The following is a 23,182-nucleotide window of genomic DNA, read 5'->3' as shown; positions in this document are numbered from 1 at the left end:
GTTTTAAATTGATTTTAATGATTATCATTCAATCGCATATTCAGCTTTTTAAATATAACCATAAAGCGTATGAAATAGGTGCCCGACATATTTGTTACCTTTTTTTTTCGAAAAGATAGCGAATAGTATCTTTTATTAAAAGTAGGTGATATCCCACGCAAGTGCGGGAACTAACACATTAATACAATACAATGTTAATATGTTGAACCATATTTTTTTGTTCTTTGCTGTATGTATTGTGTCCAATTTTTAAAAAATCTTTTCTTTAGAATTAAAAATAAAAAACTAACTGCATGCCTGGATATTCAGAGGAGCGGACAGGGATGAAAATCTCAACTGATATTGATGTTATATACGTGGCTTTAATTCTTTTTATTGCAGGATTGAAAAAAAAACCTTTTTATTTTATTGCGTTGTATCTCTAAATTTTATTCTCTAGGTCACATTACATTATAATTTTTATCACTGCTCAAAATAAGAATTTCAGATAAAAAATGTTTTTTTTAAAATATGGAGAGAGGTCCCATCCCAATCAACTTCCCCGTTTTATGCATAACAAATCTGGTCATTGTTTACAAATTAATGTCTAAGGTTCACTTCCAATCTGTCATTATATAAAATGTATGAAATAATAAAACCGCCAGTGTAGGCAAATTTATTTGCATATTTTAAACCAAAGTCGTCAGATCCAAAGTATCTACCCTATGGTTAATCGCCCTTAACTTTCCGCCATGACGTTAGTTAGTCAACCCGCGTTCCTGAAGCACCCCATTTTCATGGTTTTGAAAAGTTCTTTTCCATCAAAACTAAAAATCGCTTTAAATTATTTCATTTTATTCATTAACATTTTTGTATTAATTACAGGTGTCCCATCCAAGGTATCTGCCCGCGATGCATGATACATTCGTCTTACACTTTTCGCCATGACGTTAATTAGTTACCCGTTCTGGAAAGTTCTATCCCACTCTCTCACCAGAGGTCGTGCTTCGCAAGCGTTCCATCCATTAAAACTAAAATCGCGCATTTAAGAAACGAATTGGCTCATTTTATTTGTTCAACATTTGTCAAATCTTAACTTCTATGTATACTCTAAATAAGTTACCAATAAATATATTCGTTCTTTACATATTCATTCAATTTCATTCCATTGCAAGTATATATTTTGATGCAAACAAACGCTGACTTGGATCCGCCAAAGCGTGTCCACCACCTTACTCTCATTTTTGCTATTTCGGGCTTGTTTATCGAAAATGAAAGAATGTTTTTGATTAATTTTACATTAATTACTTATCAGTTAAAATTCAATTATAGCTTACGGACTTCATCTAACACGTGTTGAAATACCAAAGGTGTAAGCAGTTACTTTGGTGCAGGCATTTTGTAGTTTATTTGCCAAAATAACTTTATTTGTAAGTATGGATTTGTTGACTGTTGGCATGTGAGCTTTGTTTTTCATATGTGTTCACATGACATAAACACAATCAAGTTTTAATATAGTGTATTTGAAATGACCTGTATGCATTGCATATATATATAAATGATTATGCATTAAACAACATTCATTATCGATTCAAATGTGGTGTTACTGTTGTAACAAAGGATGCAAAACGTCATCATTATCGCACACGTCAACATCGTCACAACTATTTCCGGTTTTTGAACTGCAGTCACCGGTGAGATTTATTTCACCTCCGGTTTCTTTGCACAGAACACTGTCGGAATGAAGCACGATATCCTGGGTACATGTACACGTGGCGTCGTATCCACGAGCTTCCGGTTCTTTGCACTTCCCACACACCCTGCATAAACTATGCTCAGAGGACTCCTTATTAAGTGTGTTTTCTTCATTGACACTCCTCCCCCGTTGCAGCTTGTGTTTCACGACTGTCTGAATGTCGGTATCACAGATAACTTGGTTGTTATTGTTCACAATCTGTGATTGTTTAATTGACGGTACGTGACCATTGCACATTGCATTGTTTTCATTCCTTTTGATTTTGGAAAACACTGAGTGTGGAGTTCTCAGTGCTGAATACGGTTTGATGCTTAAAGTTCTGGGAACATTTGGAATAAGTCTCCTGTCAAACTTTGGCTTATAGCTTGTCTCGCTTACATGCGGGACTTTCTCAAAGTTTGATTCAAACAACTTTTTTTCTTTAGAGTCAGTTTTGTTCTCTTCTGTTTTATCGTCTGCATTTTCATTTTTATGATGATCAGTAATTGCTGTTTCATTTGGTTTTGTTACATTTTCGCTCACAGAATGACTGACTTGTTTGAGTGGGCATGCGTGTGTTGCGGAAGTATCCCGATTGTTAGTTTCACTTTCAATGTCTGAATGCGCGATGATTGTTTCAGTGCTTCTGTTTTCCAGTAGGTCATCGCTATTGTTATAAAATAAAACTTTTCTACTGGTTTCTGGCGTTTCTTCCTTTGATTCATCAGGAATGTCATATATAATCCTCTCCACTGTGGTTCCAGAGTCCTCTTCTGGATTAGACTCACAGCGGCGCATACTCAGTCCTTCTCTACGTCTCTTCGAGCTCGCCCGGCGCGGTTCTCGAATTGACTTTTTACTACTGTTTCTGCGCATGTACGCACTCTCTTCTTCATTCGGCTCTGAGCACGACTTCGTGCTTTCTCTTCGATCACAATAAGAATGGCTGTCAGTGTAACTCACTTCTCGTGAAACCTCGTTTATGATCTCGCATGCTGGGGAACATGACACGTGATGATCAATATCGTCCATGCTATCGAATTCAAAACTGATGGGCGGGGACGAGTTTTCTGACGGTGTGATGTTATTCAACGAGCACTTGGAGTCTTTCTCAGCGGTGTCTATGGAAGAAAATGACGCATTGTCTATCGGGTCCTGACGCCGCAGAAATCGTTTGATAGCCTTCAATCTCCCCTTGATAATGGTCGGTGTTCCCGGATCACTGTCCACAGTACTTTGGTGTGAGAGTGACCTTGCTTTTTTGTTTTTCTTGTGAAGGTCGGAGGTCCCAGCCACGGTCCAGACCCTGTCCGTGTACCTCAGTGATCTTGTATCCTCCTTGGTTTGGACCCCGGTCTTTCCTTCCCATTCCTCTGATTTACCTCGTCGTAATTTTGGGGTCGCCAGTAGATTCCAGAAACTAGACCCGTTTGACTTGTGTCCTCCTAACGCTCCCAAAGCGAGGCTAGCAAAGGAACCCATTATTCCTTTTCCTGATTTTATTGGCTGTCGAGCTACAAGCAAACATTATAATAATTTATTTGACAGATGTATGTAAACTTCAAGTCAAATCGTCTGAAGTAATTTCTAACAAAATTACAAATGAAGAATGTTCATTTTCAGGAACACACTCACCTATGGTTTGTTGGATCTTCCAGTCTTCTATTCCTTCCGCCAAACAAAGCCTTCGCATTGAATCCAATTGCTCCTAGTAATCAAAAAATCATCAATTTGTTAGAAAAAAGATTTTTAATATCGGCAACTTCGAATTAACTTTTTTTGCCATGTTTGAGTCATTATTATCTGTCTGAGTTGATACCTAGTATAAATTGATGTGAATATTTGTAGTTATAGATCAGTGCTATCTGTAATGCTTGGGTTGTCTGATCTTGGATCTGAAGCTACGGTTTCCCAGGCGCCGCGCGCACTGCTCGGCTGCCCCCCTAAGTGTTCTTTCTTGTAAGCAGCAAATAAATATCTAAAGCACTTAATAGCATTAATTAATTGATAGGTAAACAATATTCAAAAACCAAAGTTCCAGGGATGTTTTGTGGGGGGCCAGAAGACTTTAAGTCAAATCAATTTCCTTGATATCGTGAGAATGTTTGAAGCGAAATCAATTTCCTTGGTATCAAGACAATATGGACGGTGTCGATAGTGCAAGCCGCCTGTCAATGGAACAATCGGCGCGCGAAAACTGTCACATTTCAGATAAACTGAAATCTGGCAAATGTATTCTGGTTGGATGTTGTGGTTTGGTAAACAGCATCAGTTATCTTTTAGTTAGGGTTAGCTGGGTCAAAACAAGTCAATGGCGGCAAGGATGAAACATGGGGTTTCCGCAAAATATACCGGTATCTCTTCGTTTGATGAAAAATGAAAATACAAATTAACCATATTTTTGCCCATCAAATTGTATGTACTAATATACAGTGAAGACTCCAAATATTGATTACGCGTTTATTATTGTAAACAAGCGTAGAATCAGTACAGTTACTGAGTAAGCTGGTGAATCTGAATTGTTTTCGATACCGAGTCCCTAAGGTCACGGTGAAAAAGGGAGCTTTCGTTATTCTAGGCCATCAAGGTGATGCTTTGAATATCACAAATGTACCTATAGCTCTGACATAGTGTGTGAAACATTGATCTCCAATGATCGATCTGATTGGGGTGTAAACAGCAGGAATTGTCAGGGCGGCCCGACAATGATACAACAATGGCCATGGATTTAGGACATGACCATAGGGACAGCAATGTACGTAGCAAACCGAGAAAAAGCGACATAATTACGGAGATCTCTAACTTTTTGTTATGCACTAGTTGTAGCGAAAACAACAACCATTATGTTGCTTTCATCAGCGATAGAACATGTATGTTGTTGTTTTTGAAAAATGTGATTAAGGTCACGTCATATTGTGAAACTTACTGAATACTTGTCTTTATCTTGACGAAACTGTTTGTTTTCTTGTTCTACTTTTTTTTTCTGTGTGTACAGAAGTTTTAACCGGAAGTGTTCATGGTCCCTCACAGCAACCACCAAACCTTAGAATAAAAAATCAAACAATTATGGACATTGTTAAATTACAAGAAATATCATTCAACATTAAGTTCATATATGTCCTGGAAGATAGGATAGGAAAAGCCTTATAGTGCTTGGAATGTCCAATTGGCAGCTAACATCTTTCTTACATAAGAATCATTACAAAACCGAATAAAAACCGTTATTGCACATTTCTTTTGAGTGCTGATGCCTCTTTTGATAATCATTTATCATATCTCAATCTTGTTACATCCGATATCCTGACATCTGTATACAATTTCTCGGTTTTAATGGCCATAAAGACCCATTTCCTACAATTACCCCGCTACCAATATCTTACTAGCCCACCTCTCAAAGAAACCTAAAATAATCTTAAACATCTGAAGAAATTAAAACAAGTATTACTTTTAGAGTACCTAATCTAACCATAAACTACGTGTTTGTATGCAACTACATGTATGTACAAGAAATCATAAATATATCCAAAATTTCTACATTTACAATTGTCTTTCTCTGACCCCAGTGATCATGGTCTGAACTTTTGGTTCAGCTAACTATTTTAAAAATGCATTTTGAATTTCGTTTATTACAGTAGAAATATTGGCAAGCGTGTGGAACAAATATTTTGCAATCATACGTTTTTAAAGATTTGATTGATATTGATTAGTACACAAATATGTTAATATATTAGTTTATATTGATGAATTTATCTGAGTATAAATTGATATAAGATCTAATAAAAACACCTCAGTAAAAATAATGTCTTCAGATTCTGGTTGATATTAGCGAGCATGAAATATCACTTAAGATACTTTTTATCATAATCAATATTATCTCAGCACATGCCTCGATGACATAACATTTGCCGATTAAATTTTCCGGTCGTTCGATTTTGCGTCTTCGGTTCTTTGTATTACAGATGATGACGTGTTTTTGTGATATTTTGATCTCCTTGATTGATAAGGCACTTCTGGGTCACGTGGTGGATATCACATTACGTCATTGGAGTCTTTGAAGTTAGGTGTAAATTTCTGATACCCTGTACTGGTTAACAATCAGTGAGTAAGTAGGACACGTGATCAAAATACTTACTATTAACCACTCGAATAACTCCCCATGGTAACATAAATGCCAGGATGAAAACAAAATCTTGAATATCATCGGCTGCCATTCCGTTCACAAAGACAAAGTCTACGGTGAAAGAGGCAAGCACAATACACGCGTCAAAAACCTGCAAAATGTAAAACGTGAGACTTACATTTAAATTGCGGAGCAGCTAAAGGGAATCATAGCTTTAGATTTAAAACGTATAAGCGTCTGGTAGAACGGGAATAGGTTAGCAAAGATGTGGTTTATTGCATGTATTATTTCAGTATATATATTCTTTTTCAGAGAATCGCACATCTAAAGAGGAAGGTTGAATGGTAGGGTATGAACGATCTTCATAAGGACCTCGCTATATTATATCTGGCCCCAGCTGGATAATTAAAATATGTCTTATACATGTACTTAAAGCGATTTATCATGCAGATAGATTTTTATTATCTCTTTAACTGCCCAGTTTATGGTAAATGGGCATTTTACGATTTATTGAATTTTTTTCTGGACTCAAATTTTATTTGCTGTGGAAAACATTTGAGGAGTACATGTTGGTTTTTCTAGTGTAGTAAATCGTTTATGCATGCAGAGAGAACGTACAAAGGCTGTAAATAACATTAGCAATCCGTTTGCAAATTACATATATTAATTGATGCTGGTAAGGGATATATAGTCAATAGAGGATATCTATATTGTGTGAATTTATATTTGCTTTATCCAACGAGTTGAAATGGTGTATATATTCGCGAGGCTTGCCGAGCGAATATAACCATTTCAACGAGTTGGATAAAGCAAATATAAAATCACACAATTATAGATGTTCTATTTATCTCATACAATTTGATTATATTATGAGGCTTTTGAGACAGTCCCTTAAATGACCCGAATTGATTTTTCAAAGATCGAAGACGATGATGCAACGTTGTGTTATGCAGTTATTGTGACCTTGCGCAATACAATTTAGTACGTCATTTCTGATATAAATCTAACTGTTTTGATGATATAAACCTTGAAATAATTTTTTAGCTCTAAATAATTTTTCTTAGAGCTTATTTACTTGATTAAATAGAAATACTGATCAGAAGAATTGAATAATCAAGTTTGTTGACATACACAAAGTTGGGAATGCTCGTTAGTTTGAATTGACTCGAACGAGGAACAGTTGTTGATGTTTTATAAAACAAACACTAGGCCTAGCCTAAAGATTCGAAATTGAAAATAGTGAATAAGGATGCTTACTGGTTGTGGAATAAAAGTCTAATACGCATTATTTCGGTAAGTTCTTGTATATGAACACAACCTTCATCGCGATCGCGTCGTCCAGATGAACTCCTTGATAGTTAACGTAATTTGCAGTTTTATAAACTACACAAAGCAAATTGATTATTGGAAATGGGCTAAACTTATAAATAAAATCTTGACAAACAAGAAAAAAAGGGTCTTTTGGTTACGGCCTATATGTATAACTTCAGGCACGTAGCATCGTTTTTGAAAGTGGGGGGGGGGGGGGGGGGGAGGGCCAGACTCATCCAAAACATCTTGACAAAAAAAAAAAGAAAAAAAAAAAAAAAAAAAAAAAAGGAAATAAGACTTTCCAAAAATCTTCAAAAATCCTAATCCGGAAGGGGGGGGGCCGCTGGCGTAGTATATAACTTCAATTTCAAATTTCAATCCTAATTCCCTTATTTTCATTTCAAATTTTTACATCCTCCAAAAAAAGTGGGGGGGGGGGGGGCAACTACATGATACATCAATTTTTTATATGTAAATTTTAAAAAATTAGTTGCTGCGAGAAAAAGCCCCCCCCCCCCCCCCCCCCACCTGGCCCCCCCCCCCCCCCCCCCCCCTGGTGCTACGTGCCTGAACTTTGCAAAGAAGTGGGGGAGGGGGGGGAGGGAGGGTGCTAAGCCCCCCCCCTCCCCGGTTCCGACGCCTGTGCTACGCAGTTATGTGTTTTCCTTCATATTTGAATCTAAATTTTTGACAAAATCCATTTAATATCAATTTTTGTAGTAGATATAGTTATTTTGAAAGTACTAGCAAATCTTCGAAAATAGGTCACTGAAGCGTTGAAGCGAGGGGCTGTGTCAAAAATAGTTCGGACCGGAAGTATTTGATAAAGCATCACCCGTTTGATATAGCAAAATGTTTATCACACGGGTAAGATACACCACACGTATGAGATAAATCTATATTAACCTTTGATTTAGAGCGTGTAAAAGTCAGTGAATGGGAAGACATTTTACAACATTAGTACCATATAACAAACAGTAAACAGAGGAATCTTGCAAATTTTGATTTTTTTATATAATGACAGTATTACAGATACATTGTAAATGCAGGAATAAATCCTGACATTCTCTCACCTCCAGCTTCTGGTTGAAGAAATGTTTGCCAAAGCAGACGACCTTCAGAGACGTCTGAAATGAATGAAGGAAATCGAATAAAAAAAATCAGCATACTTCAACGCTGAATGTAGCTACTGAAAGGATGGGAAAGAAAAGTGCACAAATGTAAAAGGCGATGATGTAGGGCTTCTTTATCGAGCCACGGTATCATCTTGTGATGAAAACCTTTATCCATAATGTAAACAGTTTCAATGGTTTTACACAAAAAGGTTGCAAAACAACGCATTTAGTGACCATTAAACAGTAGCGGAAGTGTTAACATTGTACAGGAAGTGTCGTGTGTTTCTGAGCACTGCGTCGCCACGTCATCTCTGCTTTATGTATTATCAGTTTTGATCAACCTTTAATGGAAAGATTTTACCATATTGGTTTTTACTTTATTCATGACAAATCCGCAAATCCATTTGGAGTAGTGGTTATTTTGACATGCCCGTTAATTCCCATATGTGACTGTAGTTTATGCTGAATATTTCATAAATCTCAGTGGTTGTTATAACTAATATTCTGATTGAATCCTGGATCTAATGATCACAACAGAGACATCATAAGGATTCATAACAATAATGTGTATTGTTTTTTTCCTTGTTTTCCTGTGTTGTTCTAATGAAATCCAATATTGACAGTCTCATTTTCTGCGGACAGGGCATACAGGATAACCAATCAAGTTCTAAGTATCCAACAAATAACACAGCCAATATGCTATGTCTGCAATAAATCTTTTTTATTATGGATTTTTTCTAACACTGATTTATTTGGACATTTCTATTTTGATTTATTTCCCCTTTTCACTGTAAAGGCGATATTTAAGTTGAAACAGATGCTAGATTGTAACACAGTATAAATATTCCAGGTTCTGAATTTGGTTGTTAACCTTACTGTGATATACATATATGTTGTATGGTTTTCTAACTTTTCATTTTCAATTCCTGAAATAACAGATTTAGATTTTTCCTTACAATACAAATGACGTCATTACCTCAGTAAGTAGGACAACGACTATAAATAGACTGAGGCCGTGGAAGGCGCTGGCCAGGCTCTCCTCCAGACTGTTCTCCGGGACCTGAATTTTCGGAACCACTGACCCCGGGTCATCACCAATTGACCTTCGGGTCCTGCCCTTGGTTTGGACGCTCCCCAAACTCTCCCGCGTGCGGTTTGGCTTACTGTCTGATAGGTCCGTTCCCTGGACCCCGGAGGTGGTCTGGGTGGAAGCGTCTCTGTGCTTAGTCTTGTTGTTGGTGTTGGTGTTGTTATTCTTGGCATACCACGTGAGTTTTCCCTGGAGGACCGTGTTGTAGGCCCTCTGCAGACCGAGTCTGGAGTCCTCTACTCGGAACCTCTCTGGATACCTGTAGGACAGGTTCTGTTGGAATGTAAGGGACATGGTCTCTGTGTCTGTTATTATATCTAGAAGTAAAACACGTGAATTGCGTTGAAACAGGGCTATATCATCTTTTTCCATTTTGATATTACATTATATTTGGTTAGCTGTTTGTTTTAACAAAGCCGTTTGTTATGCTTTTAGTGCGTTATTATGAATTCAAACCGTTATATCTTAACGCACTCATTGAAATCATTTCACTGTTTGTACTTTATTTATGTCTGACAGTTGACCTACTTTTGACGTGATTAAGGTCAAGGACGAGTTCACCGAGAACAAGGGCACAATCCACGATGTTTAACAGAACAATCATCAGCAGGACGTATTTACTACGGAGCACTTTGCTGCCTCTGTACCGCCACCTGTAAAAGATGAATGGAGAGTTAACATCGAACACCCTCGTCTGTAAATCTTTCAGCCATTATTGTCAGAACGAGTAACACATATTACATGAATAAGATGCAGCAGCAAAGATCACTTAGCCGGAAAATGAAACCAGTAATCTGACTTTGTTTTTCATGCACTTCTGTCTAAAATCCATTGAATGAGAACGAATGTACTTTTCAGTGCATGGATTAAATATTTCTCTTCACTTTGGAAAACTATAGAGTACTGTTTTTAAATTGCATGCACACTGATTATGCTACTGGGAGCGATGAACACCATGCATTTGTTATCAAAAGGTTCGTTGCAGAAGTGTAGATGCATGTCTTTCAACTCGAATTTTCATGTGGAGCTACAATTCGGCACTTATTAGAAGGTGTACTCGTATTTTTGAAGGGATGTGCCGGATATTTTCCCTACGATATCTCGAAGCTTAAACGTGTCTCAAGAAAAAAAAGTACAGCTAAAAGATAGGTGTAGGCGAATATAGTACCATGCCTGATGACAGACTTAGAAACAGGACACACTTTTTGAGTTGTTTATAAGTACATACACATATGAATTTAATGCATATAAGATATGACAATTTTATAGATAATAGAGGTTTGTAACTGGTGGTAACATCATTAAATATGCATTGGCTCTCAAAGGGTAACATTTAGTAAGACCCGAGACGATTTCTCTTCATCAACCTCTAAATGTCCTTGGCATTCATTTTCTTGTACTTCATGAGGTCATTTCACCGAACTTGACCTTAAAGATAGGGGGATGACATTCAATTATAAAACCCGAGACGATTAGTCGTCACTTTGTATTGGAGTCACTGAACTATCAAGCCCCGGGTATGTAAGCGTCTTATAATCATCGATTAGTTCTCTGTCATTGCAACGCAATAACGTTGATCCAAATGACTTTAGAAACCAGTCACTGAATTAAACAATTTCTGCAGAATCATTTTTATTATGACATTACAAGTTTAATAGGAATTAAGTTTTTAATTAAAAAAAAAAACACTTTCAAGATGTGTTAATGGATTCATTTAATTTGGAAGTAACATAATGTTCCCGATATTTCCAATGAAAAAGAACTTTACCATCAAGACGTATGCTTAGTCGTTCCGTGCTCCTGATATGAGGACCCAGTAAGTGACATTAATGGGACAAATCGTTTGTCATCGATCGGCAGAGACAACTGACAAATAACTCTCATACAGTATATGACTGCCGGTACACTTAATTTGTTTTAGGTCTTTTTAACCGGCTTAGCGCCCGATTCTTCGTCATATTCAATCAACTCTCGCATACTTGGACCGCTCCAGTCGGGGACCGAGGCTGACAGGCCGCGGGTCTGAAGATAATGGACAGGGATGATATTTATTAAAGCTGCAGCGAACAGCGGCCAAATGGGCTGACGATATTGTTTGGTTGTCATTGCTATTAAAGGGCAGCTTTTCTTTGTTTAACTCAGATATATATTAAAGTCTCTCTCTCTCTCTCTCTCTCTCTCTCTCTCTCTCTCTCTCTCTCTCTCTCTCTCTCTCTCTCTCTCTCTCTCTCTCCTAATGGCTATGAATGTCTAGACATTTGGTCAATTAATAACGAGTTTCTCACGACCAAGTGCGTGTCCTAGACACTTAATCTCAAATCAACTGATAACCGAAGATTAACTAACATCAATCAGGAATTCACCTCAAAATGCTCCCATTTGTTGAAATATTGTCGACAGGGAAAAAGAAAGCGACTAGTAGATACTGCAAATAACTAATGTTAGAACAAAGACCTCTAGAGAACTGATCCAGCTTGAGAAACTCAATTTTTCAAAATTTCTAAATAAAAATCTATTAGACAAAACAACCGTTGGTCATACAATATACACAGTTTGTCTATCAATGGCGAATACATACAATATACACAGTTTGTCCATCAATGGCGAATACATTAATTCTGCTGTGGCGGTATACTTCAAGCCGAGGTAAATGTTAGCTGGAGATACCTCTCCCAGATTGTTTTGTTGTAGACAGGAGCTTGTTTTCACGTCTGTTTACTTTAAATGATTGTACATGCTTTACAGTCAATTAACGATTGTTTACACTTCTTATAGTGACCACGTGCTGGGCATGCACATAAACAGCAAAATGGAACTGTTTTCACACTGGTAATGTGTAAATCGGGAAATCTGAAGTGAGCTACTTTGTAAAATCTCACCATCAGTGGTTTATCAGGGCAAACAACAAGTCGTAAACAGGAAATAAATTTCCCAAGATTTCGACATTAAAAGAAAACTGTAATAAAGTAATTCAAAACCACATTTAATAATTATAAAACTGGAAATCTTTTATTTTCAATCCATTGAAATACTTCATACTCATTTTTAAACCCATGGCAAATAAATAGCTGAAACTAACAACATCATTTATTTGTTTTTATCAGAATAGAAATGGAATCCACCAACAACTGAAAACAAAAGAGTTGAGACAAAGAACCCCCACCACCATAAAGAAACTCAAAATCAAGACGAGTGGCATGAAAACAATTATAAGAATTATCTGTCAATTATTAGATTACAGTTTTCGCAACATCAAAACAAGAAAGAATTCAATGACGAGGAATGGTCTACGATCGAGGGCCGCGTGATGCTGACGTTACTGTACAGAAACTTTCTTGGAGTTTGTTTATTTAATAACAATTGCTTCTCGTGTAAACACCGTTATAGAGGATAAACAAAACAGATGAAGAAGATTAGATATTTAGGGTACAGAGTTACAATCAATTACGGGAGTGACCAGTTTTGTAGCCTGCGCGAAAATTATGTAATAGCTGCGCGTGCACTACCAGACGCGGGACCAGAACATTTACTTTTTTATACGTTGAACAAAGTAAATAATTCAATGCCAAAACATAACATGTATTACATAATAAACTTTCAATCGGTAAAAAAAATTACAAGAATAATACGCATAAAATATATTTCCTCCGCAATGCGTTCACTACTAGTATTTTTAAATACAGATAATATTCTCTCATTAGCCAGAAAGAGGCAGAAATTTTTTTTATATGTTTTTTCTACATTCACGTTAAATGTATTAGTTTAAGAAATATTTTGTGCATAATATATACATAATTACATACATCTGTACAGTGAACATGAAAAAACAGCAGACAAAGTAGCCTATATTTCCTTTAGAGATAAAGGTATCGATGTAGCAATAGTATGTGTTTGTATTTTTACAAAAACATTTTAAACTAATCTTTTACGACTTAACAGAATAAAATTTTATAAATTATTATTATAAATTCATATAGATGTAAAAGTGTTAATTAAAAAAAATGAATGAAAATAACAAGTTACAGATAGAAAATAAAAAAGGAAATAATGGAAAAATGGAGAGAAAAGGGGAAAATGTAAATAGGCTCAGCTATATTATTACGTTAACATGTAAGTTTGGGTTACATACAAGCACATTGTTATATAATACAATGTACAATATGAAATCTTTTGGTGTTTTTTTTTAATAAAGTGATGAATTTGGTAAAAAAAAAACAAAACAAACAAACACACAACATATTTTCTTCAAGGGATAGACAACAGTAGCCAAATAATACATTATTGACTTCTACTGATATGTCAGGATTATTTATATAATCATTCAATTTTTTTATTGTCTGTTTATTAAATCGTAAAAATTATGATTTGTCTTTAAAAACATTTCAATATTTCTATCTGACATACGAGACAAGGTCTTTTAATCACATTTTGATCAATTAGTTTCAGCATTTTTATTTTTACAACCAATCAGATAATCAGCTACAATTGATGATCGGTAGATTTGGCAAGGCATGCATTAGAATAGCGAAAATTTTAATATCAGTTTATTACATACTTTGAAGATTTAAAAACATGATTCTAAGAATGTAAAATAAACTTGGGCATCGTTTTATAATGACAATAGATTTTATTTACTTTCATCTCAAGAGGTTTAAATATTTATAACGAGGCTGTGTCATGGTGTCAAATGCCAAAATGGCTACAAAACTAAAATAAAAGTCAATCAAGGTTCATTAAAAAAAACTCCCTGAAATCTGCTTTTCTGTTACAGACCACACTAGCTTCTAATTGGAAGTCTTGGAGATAAAATTCTGCTTCATGTACATCAGATACAGGATCTGATTTTTCAGGATCCATCAACTACATGTATATAAAATCTTTCGATATAAAAGGAGATTCAAAATTTACTATAAATTTTGAATCTCCTTTTATATCGAAAAATTTTTTCCAAATAAAAATTGAATTAAGTCGATATGAACATGCTTTGCGTCTCTTTTTAAAAGATACAATCTATGTACTGTATTTATATAGGACATACTGTATTTGTTTGTTTTTCGAGTCTCACGAAATTTTCGAAAATAGTGTTAACATGTAACTTTTTTATTAGCGTTTTTGCGGATAAAAAGCTTTGAAATAGCAAACAACACCTAATATAATTTCTGCGAAGTGTCTTAATTTTGTATGTGAAAGTGATCGCAAAGATAAGATCACCGTGAAATAACCTAGAGTCTATTTTCTGTATGTTTTGCAGTGATTCTGACGAATCATACTCAAAGCATTTGCAATCGCTTAGAGACTTTGATTCTCTTATGTAAAATTGATCCCAATTCTCAACAAGTTCCATTCAGATGATGATATATGCGTTTGTCATGAATCCGGGTAATTTCTGCAGAACAAACAGAAAAACCTTTGACGTGATAAGACGGAGAATTCCGCATATATCAGACAGGCACGGTCGGCCTCTGCCAGCATCTGTCGGCATTCTTAAAACAAGTGGTCCACGGCTCAAACATCCACACAAAACATCGTCTTAACCACCCTAACGACCATGGTTATCAGTTAATGGATGTGGACACCGGTCTTCGGATTGCAAAGATTTTTATATACTTAAATCTTAGTCAGATCCTATTTTAGGCAAACTGTTGGGTTTTTTTGGGGGGGATGTTTTGTTTTTTGTTTTTGTTTTTTGTTTGTTTTTTTTTTTTGCGATGCATGGCAGTATATTATGACATGTTTACGAACATGGAAATATAGAATTTGATTTTTTGGTAACGTACATAATAGCCTATTTAATTGAAAACGTCGTATATATTTGCTATGTACATTACCCCTATGCTGTAGAATTGTCTACCGAAGTAGATTCGCTGGCTTGAATACAATGGGACTTTTACAGTAATTCTTGTCTTAAATCTCCCCTACACTAACACGAGAGAATGAATTGGAATCTTCTATACATCATTTTAGTGAAGTATTTTCGGCTATACCTTAGATTTCGGCACATTGGAATAAGAACTCCTTTTTGTATGTTTTTGCGGTGATTCTTACAAGAGTAGATCTACTGATATGGTTATTTTAGAACCACTCTTAAATTTGCATTCGATCATCATTAAGCTTGAGCGAAACCCAATTCAACGGTTGTAAAGAAATTTGTTATTTCAAAGAGAGTGTGAAAGAGAATAAAACGTTTGTATTTGTAATGAAGAAAAACAAGTCCCTGGAGAATATTGGTAGACATTGAGATGAATTAAGTTCATCGAGCCAGTTTAGATGAAACGCATATCATGCTGAGAAGGGGTTAATTTAGATTAGTGGAAAATGAGAGATCGATTGAAGAAGTTTTGTTCTGAGATCTTTTTATAATACTCATGACCTCATAAGTCTATGCTGTTTCTATTTTCATCCCTCGCTATAAATAAGTACTTTATTCAATTCGGTTTATTCAATAATTTGTTGTGGTTGTTATTTTTTTCATTTTTACCTCTGACAAAAGGAAAAATTCGTATTTTATTTTATATTTTTTTGTTTTTGCGTCTTGCATTTTTATCAACGTCAATACAATGTATAAGTATTAGTTGGTAGTCCTTCTATAGCTAATTCATAATTGGACTTTACGTTCAGTAATACCTACGTACAAAATAGTTCACGATTGGGTGCAAAAAGATTAGCTCATTTTTGGTTTATTTACACGAAATTCGTTTACCTGAGGAGTTAATTACAGATATTTATACACAGGTTGTTGCAATTACAAGTTCGTGCTAGGAGCTCGTCGATACGTATCGACACGTATTCTACCTGATACCTCTGATTGGCATCAAAATCTACAGGAGGGTACAAAATCAGATTCCAATTCGATAAATAAACACATTCCTGGTGGTAATCGTAGAAGCTGCTTTTGCTAACTGTGTTCTCTTTTGTGCAGCGTTGGTCGCGTGTTGGAGAGATAGGCGCTGCCATAGGATAGTGAAGTACAGAGGTGTCGAGAAAAGGTACATGATAAAGGGCGTACAATTACGCTTAAAACATTCGTAATTACCACGAAATTCCAGTAATTGATCTTGTGTGCTTCAATTATCCTATCTATTGAAAACTAATATAAAAGGATCACGATTTTTGGGATTGTATGAGCAAATTATCGACTACTAAACCCATTTAATAACGGTTTGGAATAATTTATTTGAGTGCGATTTATATGTTACGAAAAGTCGAAGAAACTACATTATTACGCCATTTTGTTATCTTTATGTATTTAAAGAATATCAGTTAATGCATTTTCTTCTCTGATTTTATCGATAAAGTATTGTATTAACACGAAAAAAGAAATACGATTATTTGATGAATACAATTTCTTTACAGAAATTTCCTTGTTTTTGTTAAAAAGTTTTTTTTTGTTAGATTTGGAACCAATAAACAGGTTTTATTTAATATGTAAAACGATTACAATTGGTATATTTACACTTGGTGTGCTTTTCTACGATATGAATGAATAGTTTAACATTTTCTTTAGATTTTAAAACACACATATGATGGTTGTTTAAAATGTTTAGGTAAAGAAAATCTTAAGAATTGTTCCTTGACTAATTGAACAAAATCTTTCACCAAATGGGCAAAGCGTTAACCATAAACATTATTTTATGGATCAGATGATTGGGTTTGAATTTTTTCTGAAATCAAATGACAAATATCTGACCCCCTAATCTAACTCAAATTGTTCTCTTTCTTCGATAAGATGAAATTAAAAAAATAAGCACAGATATAATCTATTCATTTGTTGATTATACAACTGCAACGTGAATCAAAAATGTGGCAAAAATCTGTCATCTATCGTGAAAATCAGTTTGAATTGCTATCTGAAGTATGATAGAAATGATGATGTTACTCGAACATTACACAAGTATGGTAACTCTGGAATAGGGTGTCCTACTTATTAGGCGCTCAGCCAATGACGTATGGATAATCTACACGGACTTGTAGAAGGGTGAGATCTAAGTCTACAGGGACGGGATCCTTCAATACATTGTCACACCACGTATCGATTTAATGATATTCAAATACCAACTATTCTACAATTATCAAAGTTGTCAAGATGACAAAATGAATTTGCAAAACCCTTTCATAGCATGATTTATTGACCCCATTCTCTCTCTCTCTCTCTCTCTCTCTCTCTCTCTCTCTCTCTCTCTCTCTCTCTCTCTCTCTCACCTGGCGAATCCTGCAGTTGCGACAGTTTGTTTTTCCCGCTGTATCTCAGCCTCGAGTTCGTCCTCCAATCCGTCGATGGCGGAGCTGGCTTGACCACTGGAGTACGCCTTTACAAAAGTCAGGGAACCAGCAGCCAGTTTCTTAAAACATTAAAATAAAAATCATCACTATGGTGACACTCCGTCACAAGTTTGAAATTTGATGTAAACTCGTGTATCTATGTTGTTGCTGAAACATGTGTATGGAAGCACTCCTTGCCAACTTTGATAAAATACACAAAACAAATACCAAAATACCCCTACCCATCACCTTTGAAACTAGCACCCCATTTAATAAAAGAAAAGAAAAAGAAACGACATAAGATCTTAAAGATACATGTACCACAAGAACATAGAAACTAAGAAAAGAAACCCAAATAGAAAACTTTATAAAAACAAACCGAGGGTACTGGGACCATGGTGATTAAATATTAATTACTTATAATTTTGACAAACAATAATGTTTGTTTGTACAGCTTTCGAAACGCACGTTGTCTTTGAGAAGACGTGACTGTCCCGTTTCCTTATCTAGTCTCTTTAAGTGTCAAAGATGGCGCCTTGACCGGAAGTTGCACACGAGCTCCCTCTTGGCGCCAAAACTGTGACCTGTCAGTGACTCGTTAGCCGATGTATTAATCGGATTGGAAACAGCATTAAGGTTTAATCAGCGGGGTCTAGAGACTCTTAATTTTATTGAGACCTTCCCTCTAGTGTTCTTTCTTTCTGCGGATGTAGAAGGCAAAGAAATGCAGCCAATATCAGCTGCGCAATGACGGGACGAAGGCCTAGGACATAAATGACTGCAGCCCATTAATATACCACTTAGCAAAACCAGCAAATCCAACCCAATGACGTCACGTCATTGGTTTGCATTCACCGTTAACTCGCGTACAGATGCTTGGTTATCCAGATAAAATACAATTTAGCCTCGACGTGTACAATTTTTGAATACGAAATACATTACAATAGGTGTATGCTCCAGATTGTAGCACCGGTTTTTTTTTCTTTTTGGTTTTTTTGTTTAATAAACAAGCAAATATAAATTTTCTTTTTCTAGAGACTTCCACGTAAAAAAAAATGAAAACGAATAGCGTATAACCTAAAAAATAGGACAACACTAGATACATTTACAAATGTTTATATTAAAATCTGCCGAGACTTTTTAGAGAGAGAAATGCACGTGTTTTTAAGTGTCTGTTTTCAGGCAACTGTTGTAAATTCTAGATTTTTAACTGAGATCGAAAAATAGCAATCTCCTGTTAAAAACCGTTTAATTATATTTCTGTTATTTTATAATGTATAGTTTGTTAGAGTGTGAGTTACTAGTAATAAAAGTGTGGAACTTATCAACATAAACAACTACTTAGAACATTATAATAAGTGTTTATGAACAAAGATAGAGTTAACAATTACAAATACTCAAAATCTTGAACACCTTGTCTTGAAGAAAAATATATATATGTAATAGCAATGGCTTTCTTGGTCAATGATATTTTAAATAAATCAATGCTTAAATTCGAAAATTAAGTAAACACAAATGTACTAAAAAAATATCGATCTTCCAAAACAAAAATTGATTTTACAGTTGCCCTTCTAAACCCGTTTCTTCCATCGAGAAATGGACCGGGGGTGGGGGTAACATAGAATAATTGAGGAATCGATTATTGGTATCAACAAGTTCTATCCGGGAATTAACACGCCAACATCTGTCGCGTTCCACCGTTCTGTAGAAGCTAATTTCAAATTTCCGCTGGAAGCTTATCAATGATTTTCAGAAACGCACTCACCACATCAATTTCTTCTTTTTTTCACTTAAGTATCTAATTATTCATAAATTATCATCTGATAACTCCTCTTTTTTGTAAGAACTTCTCGAGAAGAAACTTTTATAGAAACACACACATTTTATATAATTAAAACATCGGTATAGATAGGATAATTTTTTCTTGCAATAATATCTATGTACAAGTTTAATTTTTATATTAATTTTTATTTAAATTTTTTGTCGAAACATTGAAAAAAGAAAAGAAAAATCTGTTCACACCGTGGTGAGAAAAAAAAGAGAATTTTTTTTACCTTTAGGCTGCTCCCCTCCTCTCTTGCTTTTCCTCGGCCCATAGAAATCCACCGTTTGCTCATTTTTTGTGATTTTCTTAGTTAATAATTATTCCAATTGAACAGTCAGTGAGTTTATTGGGACTGAATCGGCGCCCCTCCACAACACTGTCAGTAATCCTCTCAAGTAATTACCATCACCCCCCAATGTTTGGCCATCTTCGCCGCTTTTGTTTATATATTAAAGGAAAAGTATAATACTGTGACGGTTAGCCTCGAAATAAAGAAAAACAGGGTTAGATGGATAAGCCGTTTTAGCGGACTTATCTCAAAAATCAAGTTGTGATAAGGCACACGTGCACGCGCTGAGTACGAATTTCTGTCTTGTCTGTTTGTCCAATAGTAGTGAATGATTTCTCTGACAGGAGTTCGCCAGATCGATAGAATTAAGGCACCGGGACAGGGTCGCGCTATTGATGATGAAACTGCTGAAGTTTGAGAAGTGATCCGAAACTCTTAAACCTCGTGAGAGTCTTTGGCACATATAAATCATATTCTCTCCGGGAAACTTTACAGGAAGAATTCTATATTTCACACACCTTTGTAAGTGATCGAATGGTCGTTCACCTAGGAAGGTGTTTTCTTTAGGGGATTATTGTCTTCTATACGTTTTCTATCATCATCATTAGTTTCATTTTATTTGCAATTCATATTGTTTGCAAAAATAAAACAATTTGAATTGATTTATCTACATATAGAATATAAATATGCATAAACGGACAACGGGTTGTTTTTGCATCAAACGTTATTCTCTGTAACACCATTCATTCTGAAGAAGTTTTGGTTTTTGTTATACCATATTCTGGGATTTTCGACATTTTTTCTTACCATGATTAAATGGGCATGGTCACGATTTTGGTCAAATTTTATGGGGTTTTTTTTTTTTTATATATATAACTTACAATGCTTTAAGAATGCATAAATTTTGTAATGACCAACCGACATGTAAGAGTCAATTGTAATGGTATAAGCAAGATACAGGGCCAAAAATTCTTTGTCATGTAAACAAGGCTCGGGCCCTGTTTTTGTTTGCATGTGTTCAATATACCCGTGAAAATCGTTTTCAAGCTAATTTATCTATCTCTCTTTTCATTTAAAGCATAAACAAACAGTAACTGTTCCTTATGTTTAACACATTCATTTGAGGTCTAAAACTGGAAATTTCACTCCAACGTTCAAAATATAAACAAAAGCTTTGTTTACATTGCAAAGAATTGCAAGCTGTGTAGCTTACATGTGTAACTTGCTTATAACTCAACCAATGACACTCAAATTTTGGTTGCTTATTAAAATGCCTTACTAAAGCATTGTTGACAATAAAATTGGAAAAATTGACCAAAATCGTGACCATGCCCCTTTAAGATATAGTGGTTCTTTATATAAAGAAGAACTTTACGACTTATTGTAGACCTCCAGTCAAACAACGTAGGAGGGGCGACCTGGAAATTTATCGTTCATCGGTTGCTAAACCTGAATTTCCATGGCTATACATGTACATGGTTTTGTACTCCTGAATGACTTCATACTATACACGTATATACAAAATATGAAGAAGGCTCGTCGATGCTATTAACATTACTCAATCTTCATAAATATCATATACATGTACTTGTAAGTGCACCCAAACGGTTACCAACTCATTCATAACCTTGTGCTCCATTTCATTCAATCGTTTTCAATTTCAGTAATTGAATTTAAACAAAAAGATGATAAATATGGTCTGGCTGGTTTTGCTCACTATATTTTACAAATTATCACCAGGGTGTCAAAAGTGAATCGAAAAATGCACTTTAACATTAAAAACCAAAACGTATGCTATCGCTCTTTATCTTCTCGCAGTTGATGTACTCTCTGTTGCACCTGTACCTCTGTCGATGATATGGTGTTGTGTAGACATAAAATTCCTCTAAAACTCGTGGGAGTGTTGATAATAAGAGGAGAGGGAATCGCTTGTCATCACCCCCTAACCCCTGAGGTCACCCGGTTCTAGCTAGGGTTGTATGCTGCGCCAGGAGAACTTTAACCAGGTTAGGTGTATCCGTTTTTTCGGGCAATACTCGTTCCGTATGACATAAATTATAGGTGAATATTTTTGCGAACATTGTCCTTAATTACTATAATATCCCAAATCTGAGAAGCGAAACCTGACGCTTTCTTTATACCAGGTCATGTATTTGGACATTTCCATCATCAGCCGTTTTGTGCGGCTGTAGCTTTTAATTACACAAACCAATTCCGTCCTTCTCTCGCCCTATTTACTAGTATCTAGTCTTTCTGAGATAGTTAATTAATCATTCATTGATTCGTCGCATTAGTGACAATGAACAGAAATTCAAAACAACAAATATTGTATCATATTCTGTTGAATCAACAATAAAATAAAATTCCATCAGTATATACGTGTGTTCGCGTGGACGTTCTCGAGCAACAGTTTTCGTTAGCTAGTGCTAATGAACTTGTGAAAGTGTAGGAAGTCATTCATCACAATAATATGCTGTATCAGTGCTGCTGTACAATCTTACATTGGTTTAAGAGTTGACTTAGTTCAACTCTACACATCTCGTACTTTGCACCTACCAAATTCTGACAAAACAAGGATTTTTGGAAAAATAAATGTTAAATTCCAGCTGATAAGTAGCATTTCTTCAAGCCCCGTTAAATATGAAATATCACAGAAATTCCGGTTTTGTAGAATTGTTTATAATTAGGGGTTGAAATCTGTGATGAATGTTTAATTAAATAAAGAAGGATTGGCGGAGCATACTAACTCTGGGTTCACCAGTACGGTGTTGTCATAGCACGAACACCTGTGGTGGATCAGACATTATTGGAAACAACATTCCTGTGTATTTTAACAGGTCATGCTTCAAGAAATCCAAATACGTTCAAACGCAAACAAATGCTGAAAACTGTTAATGAGATTTCAATATGTAGGAAATGGCACCAGGGCGCTCCAATGTGTGGATGTAACAATTCAATTTGTTTTTGCCAAAGCTATGTAAAGTGCACGACGATTAAACATCGATGATACAAATCTGACCAATTCAATTTATTCTCACACTAGTTGCAAGGTCAAACTATATACACAAAGAAAGACGTATTAGCCTGGACCGAGGTTTGGCCAAAACGTCACCTCAACAGGGTTTGGTCTTATAATGATGTTCTTTTACTTTGACATGCTTTCGTCCTTTATTGGTGCTGTTTTAGGGGTTTGTGTATCTAAATTGCAGTATCATCAAGGGAGTTTGGGGCTGCTGTCTTATAAATCAAATGAAAACTATGTTCATGTATGTAAGCTAAACATTATTTCTAGCTCCCCAGAACCATGGTGATGGAACCATGTGACTGCTGACTAATGGCTGCTGACCAGTATATATATCATAGTTTTCAGTTAATTCAGTTTTCCTCTTAAAACGATAGAATGATATGAGAGAAACTAGATGCTTTTCTAAACATATGTAATAATATATAGTTACTATA

General features: G+C 35.5%; 1 protein-coding gene across 2 annotated transcripts; it reads right to left on the bottom strand.

The window, feature by feature from the left end:
• Nucleotides 1–1,481: 1,481 nt before the first annotated feature.
• On the bottom strand, nucleotides 1,482–20,031 carry LOC128168376 (uncharacterized). 2 transcript variants are annotated; one of them, XM_052834643.1, is made up of 9 exons: nucleotides 19,664–20,031; nucleotides 17,550–17,689; nucleotides 9,879–10,003; nucleotides 9,237–9,667; nucleotides 8,219–8,272; nucleotides 5,847–5,985; nucleotides 4,641–4,756; nucleotides 3,350–3,422; nucleotides 1,482–3,228 (listed from the first exon to the last, which is right to left on the bottom strand). In XM_052834643.1, exons 1-9 carry the CDS (start codon nucleotides 19,724–19,726, stop codon nucleotides 1,583–1,585), a joined length of 2,787 nt encoding a protein of 928 aa, XP_052690603.1. In that variant the 5' UTR covers nucleotides 19,727–20,031; the 3' UTR covers nucleotides 1,482–1,582. The 2 variants fall into 2 exon arrangements, with proteins under 2 accessions (XP_052690603.1, XP_052690612.1); XM_052834652.1 differs by lacking the exons at nucleotides 17,550–17,689; nucleotides 19,664–20,031 and adding an exon at nucleotides 11,929–12,053.
• Between the last annotated feature and the right edge of the window lie 3,151 nt (nucleotides 20,032–23,182).

This window comes from Crassostrea angulata, chromosome 1 (genome assembly GCF_025612915.1).
Source record: "Crassostrea angulata isolate pt1a10 chromosome 1, ASM2561291v2, whole genome shotgun sequence".
Lineage (NCBI taxonomy): Eukaryota > Metazoa > Mollusca > Bivalvia > Ostreida > Ostreidae > Magallana > Magallana angulata.
This window is presented reverse-complemented; position numbering and strand designations above follow the sequence as displayed.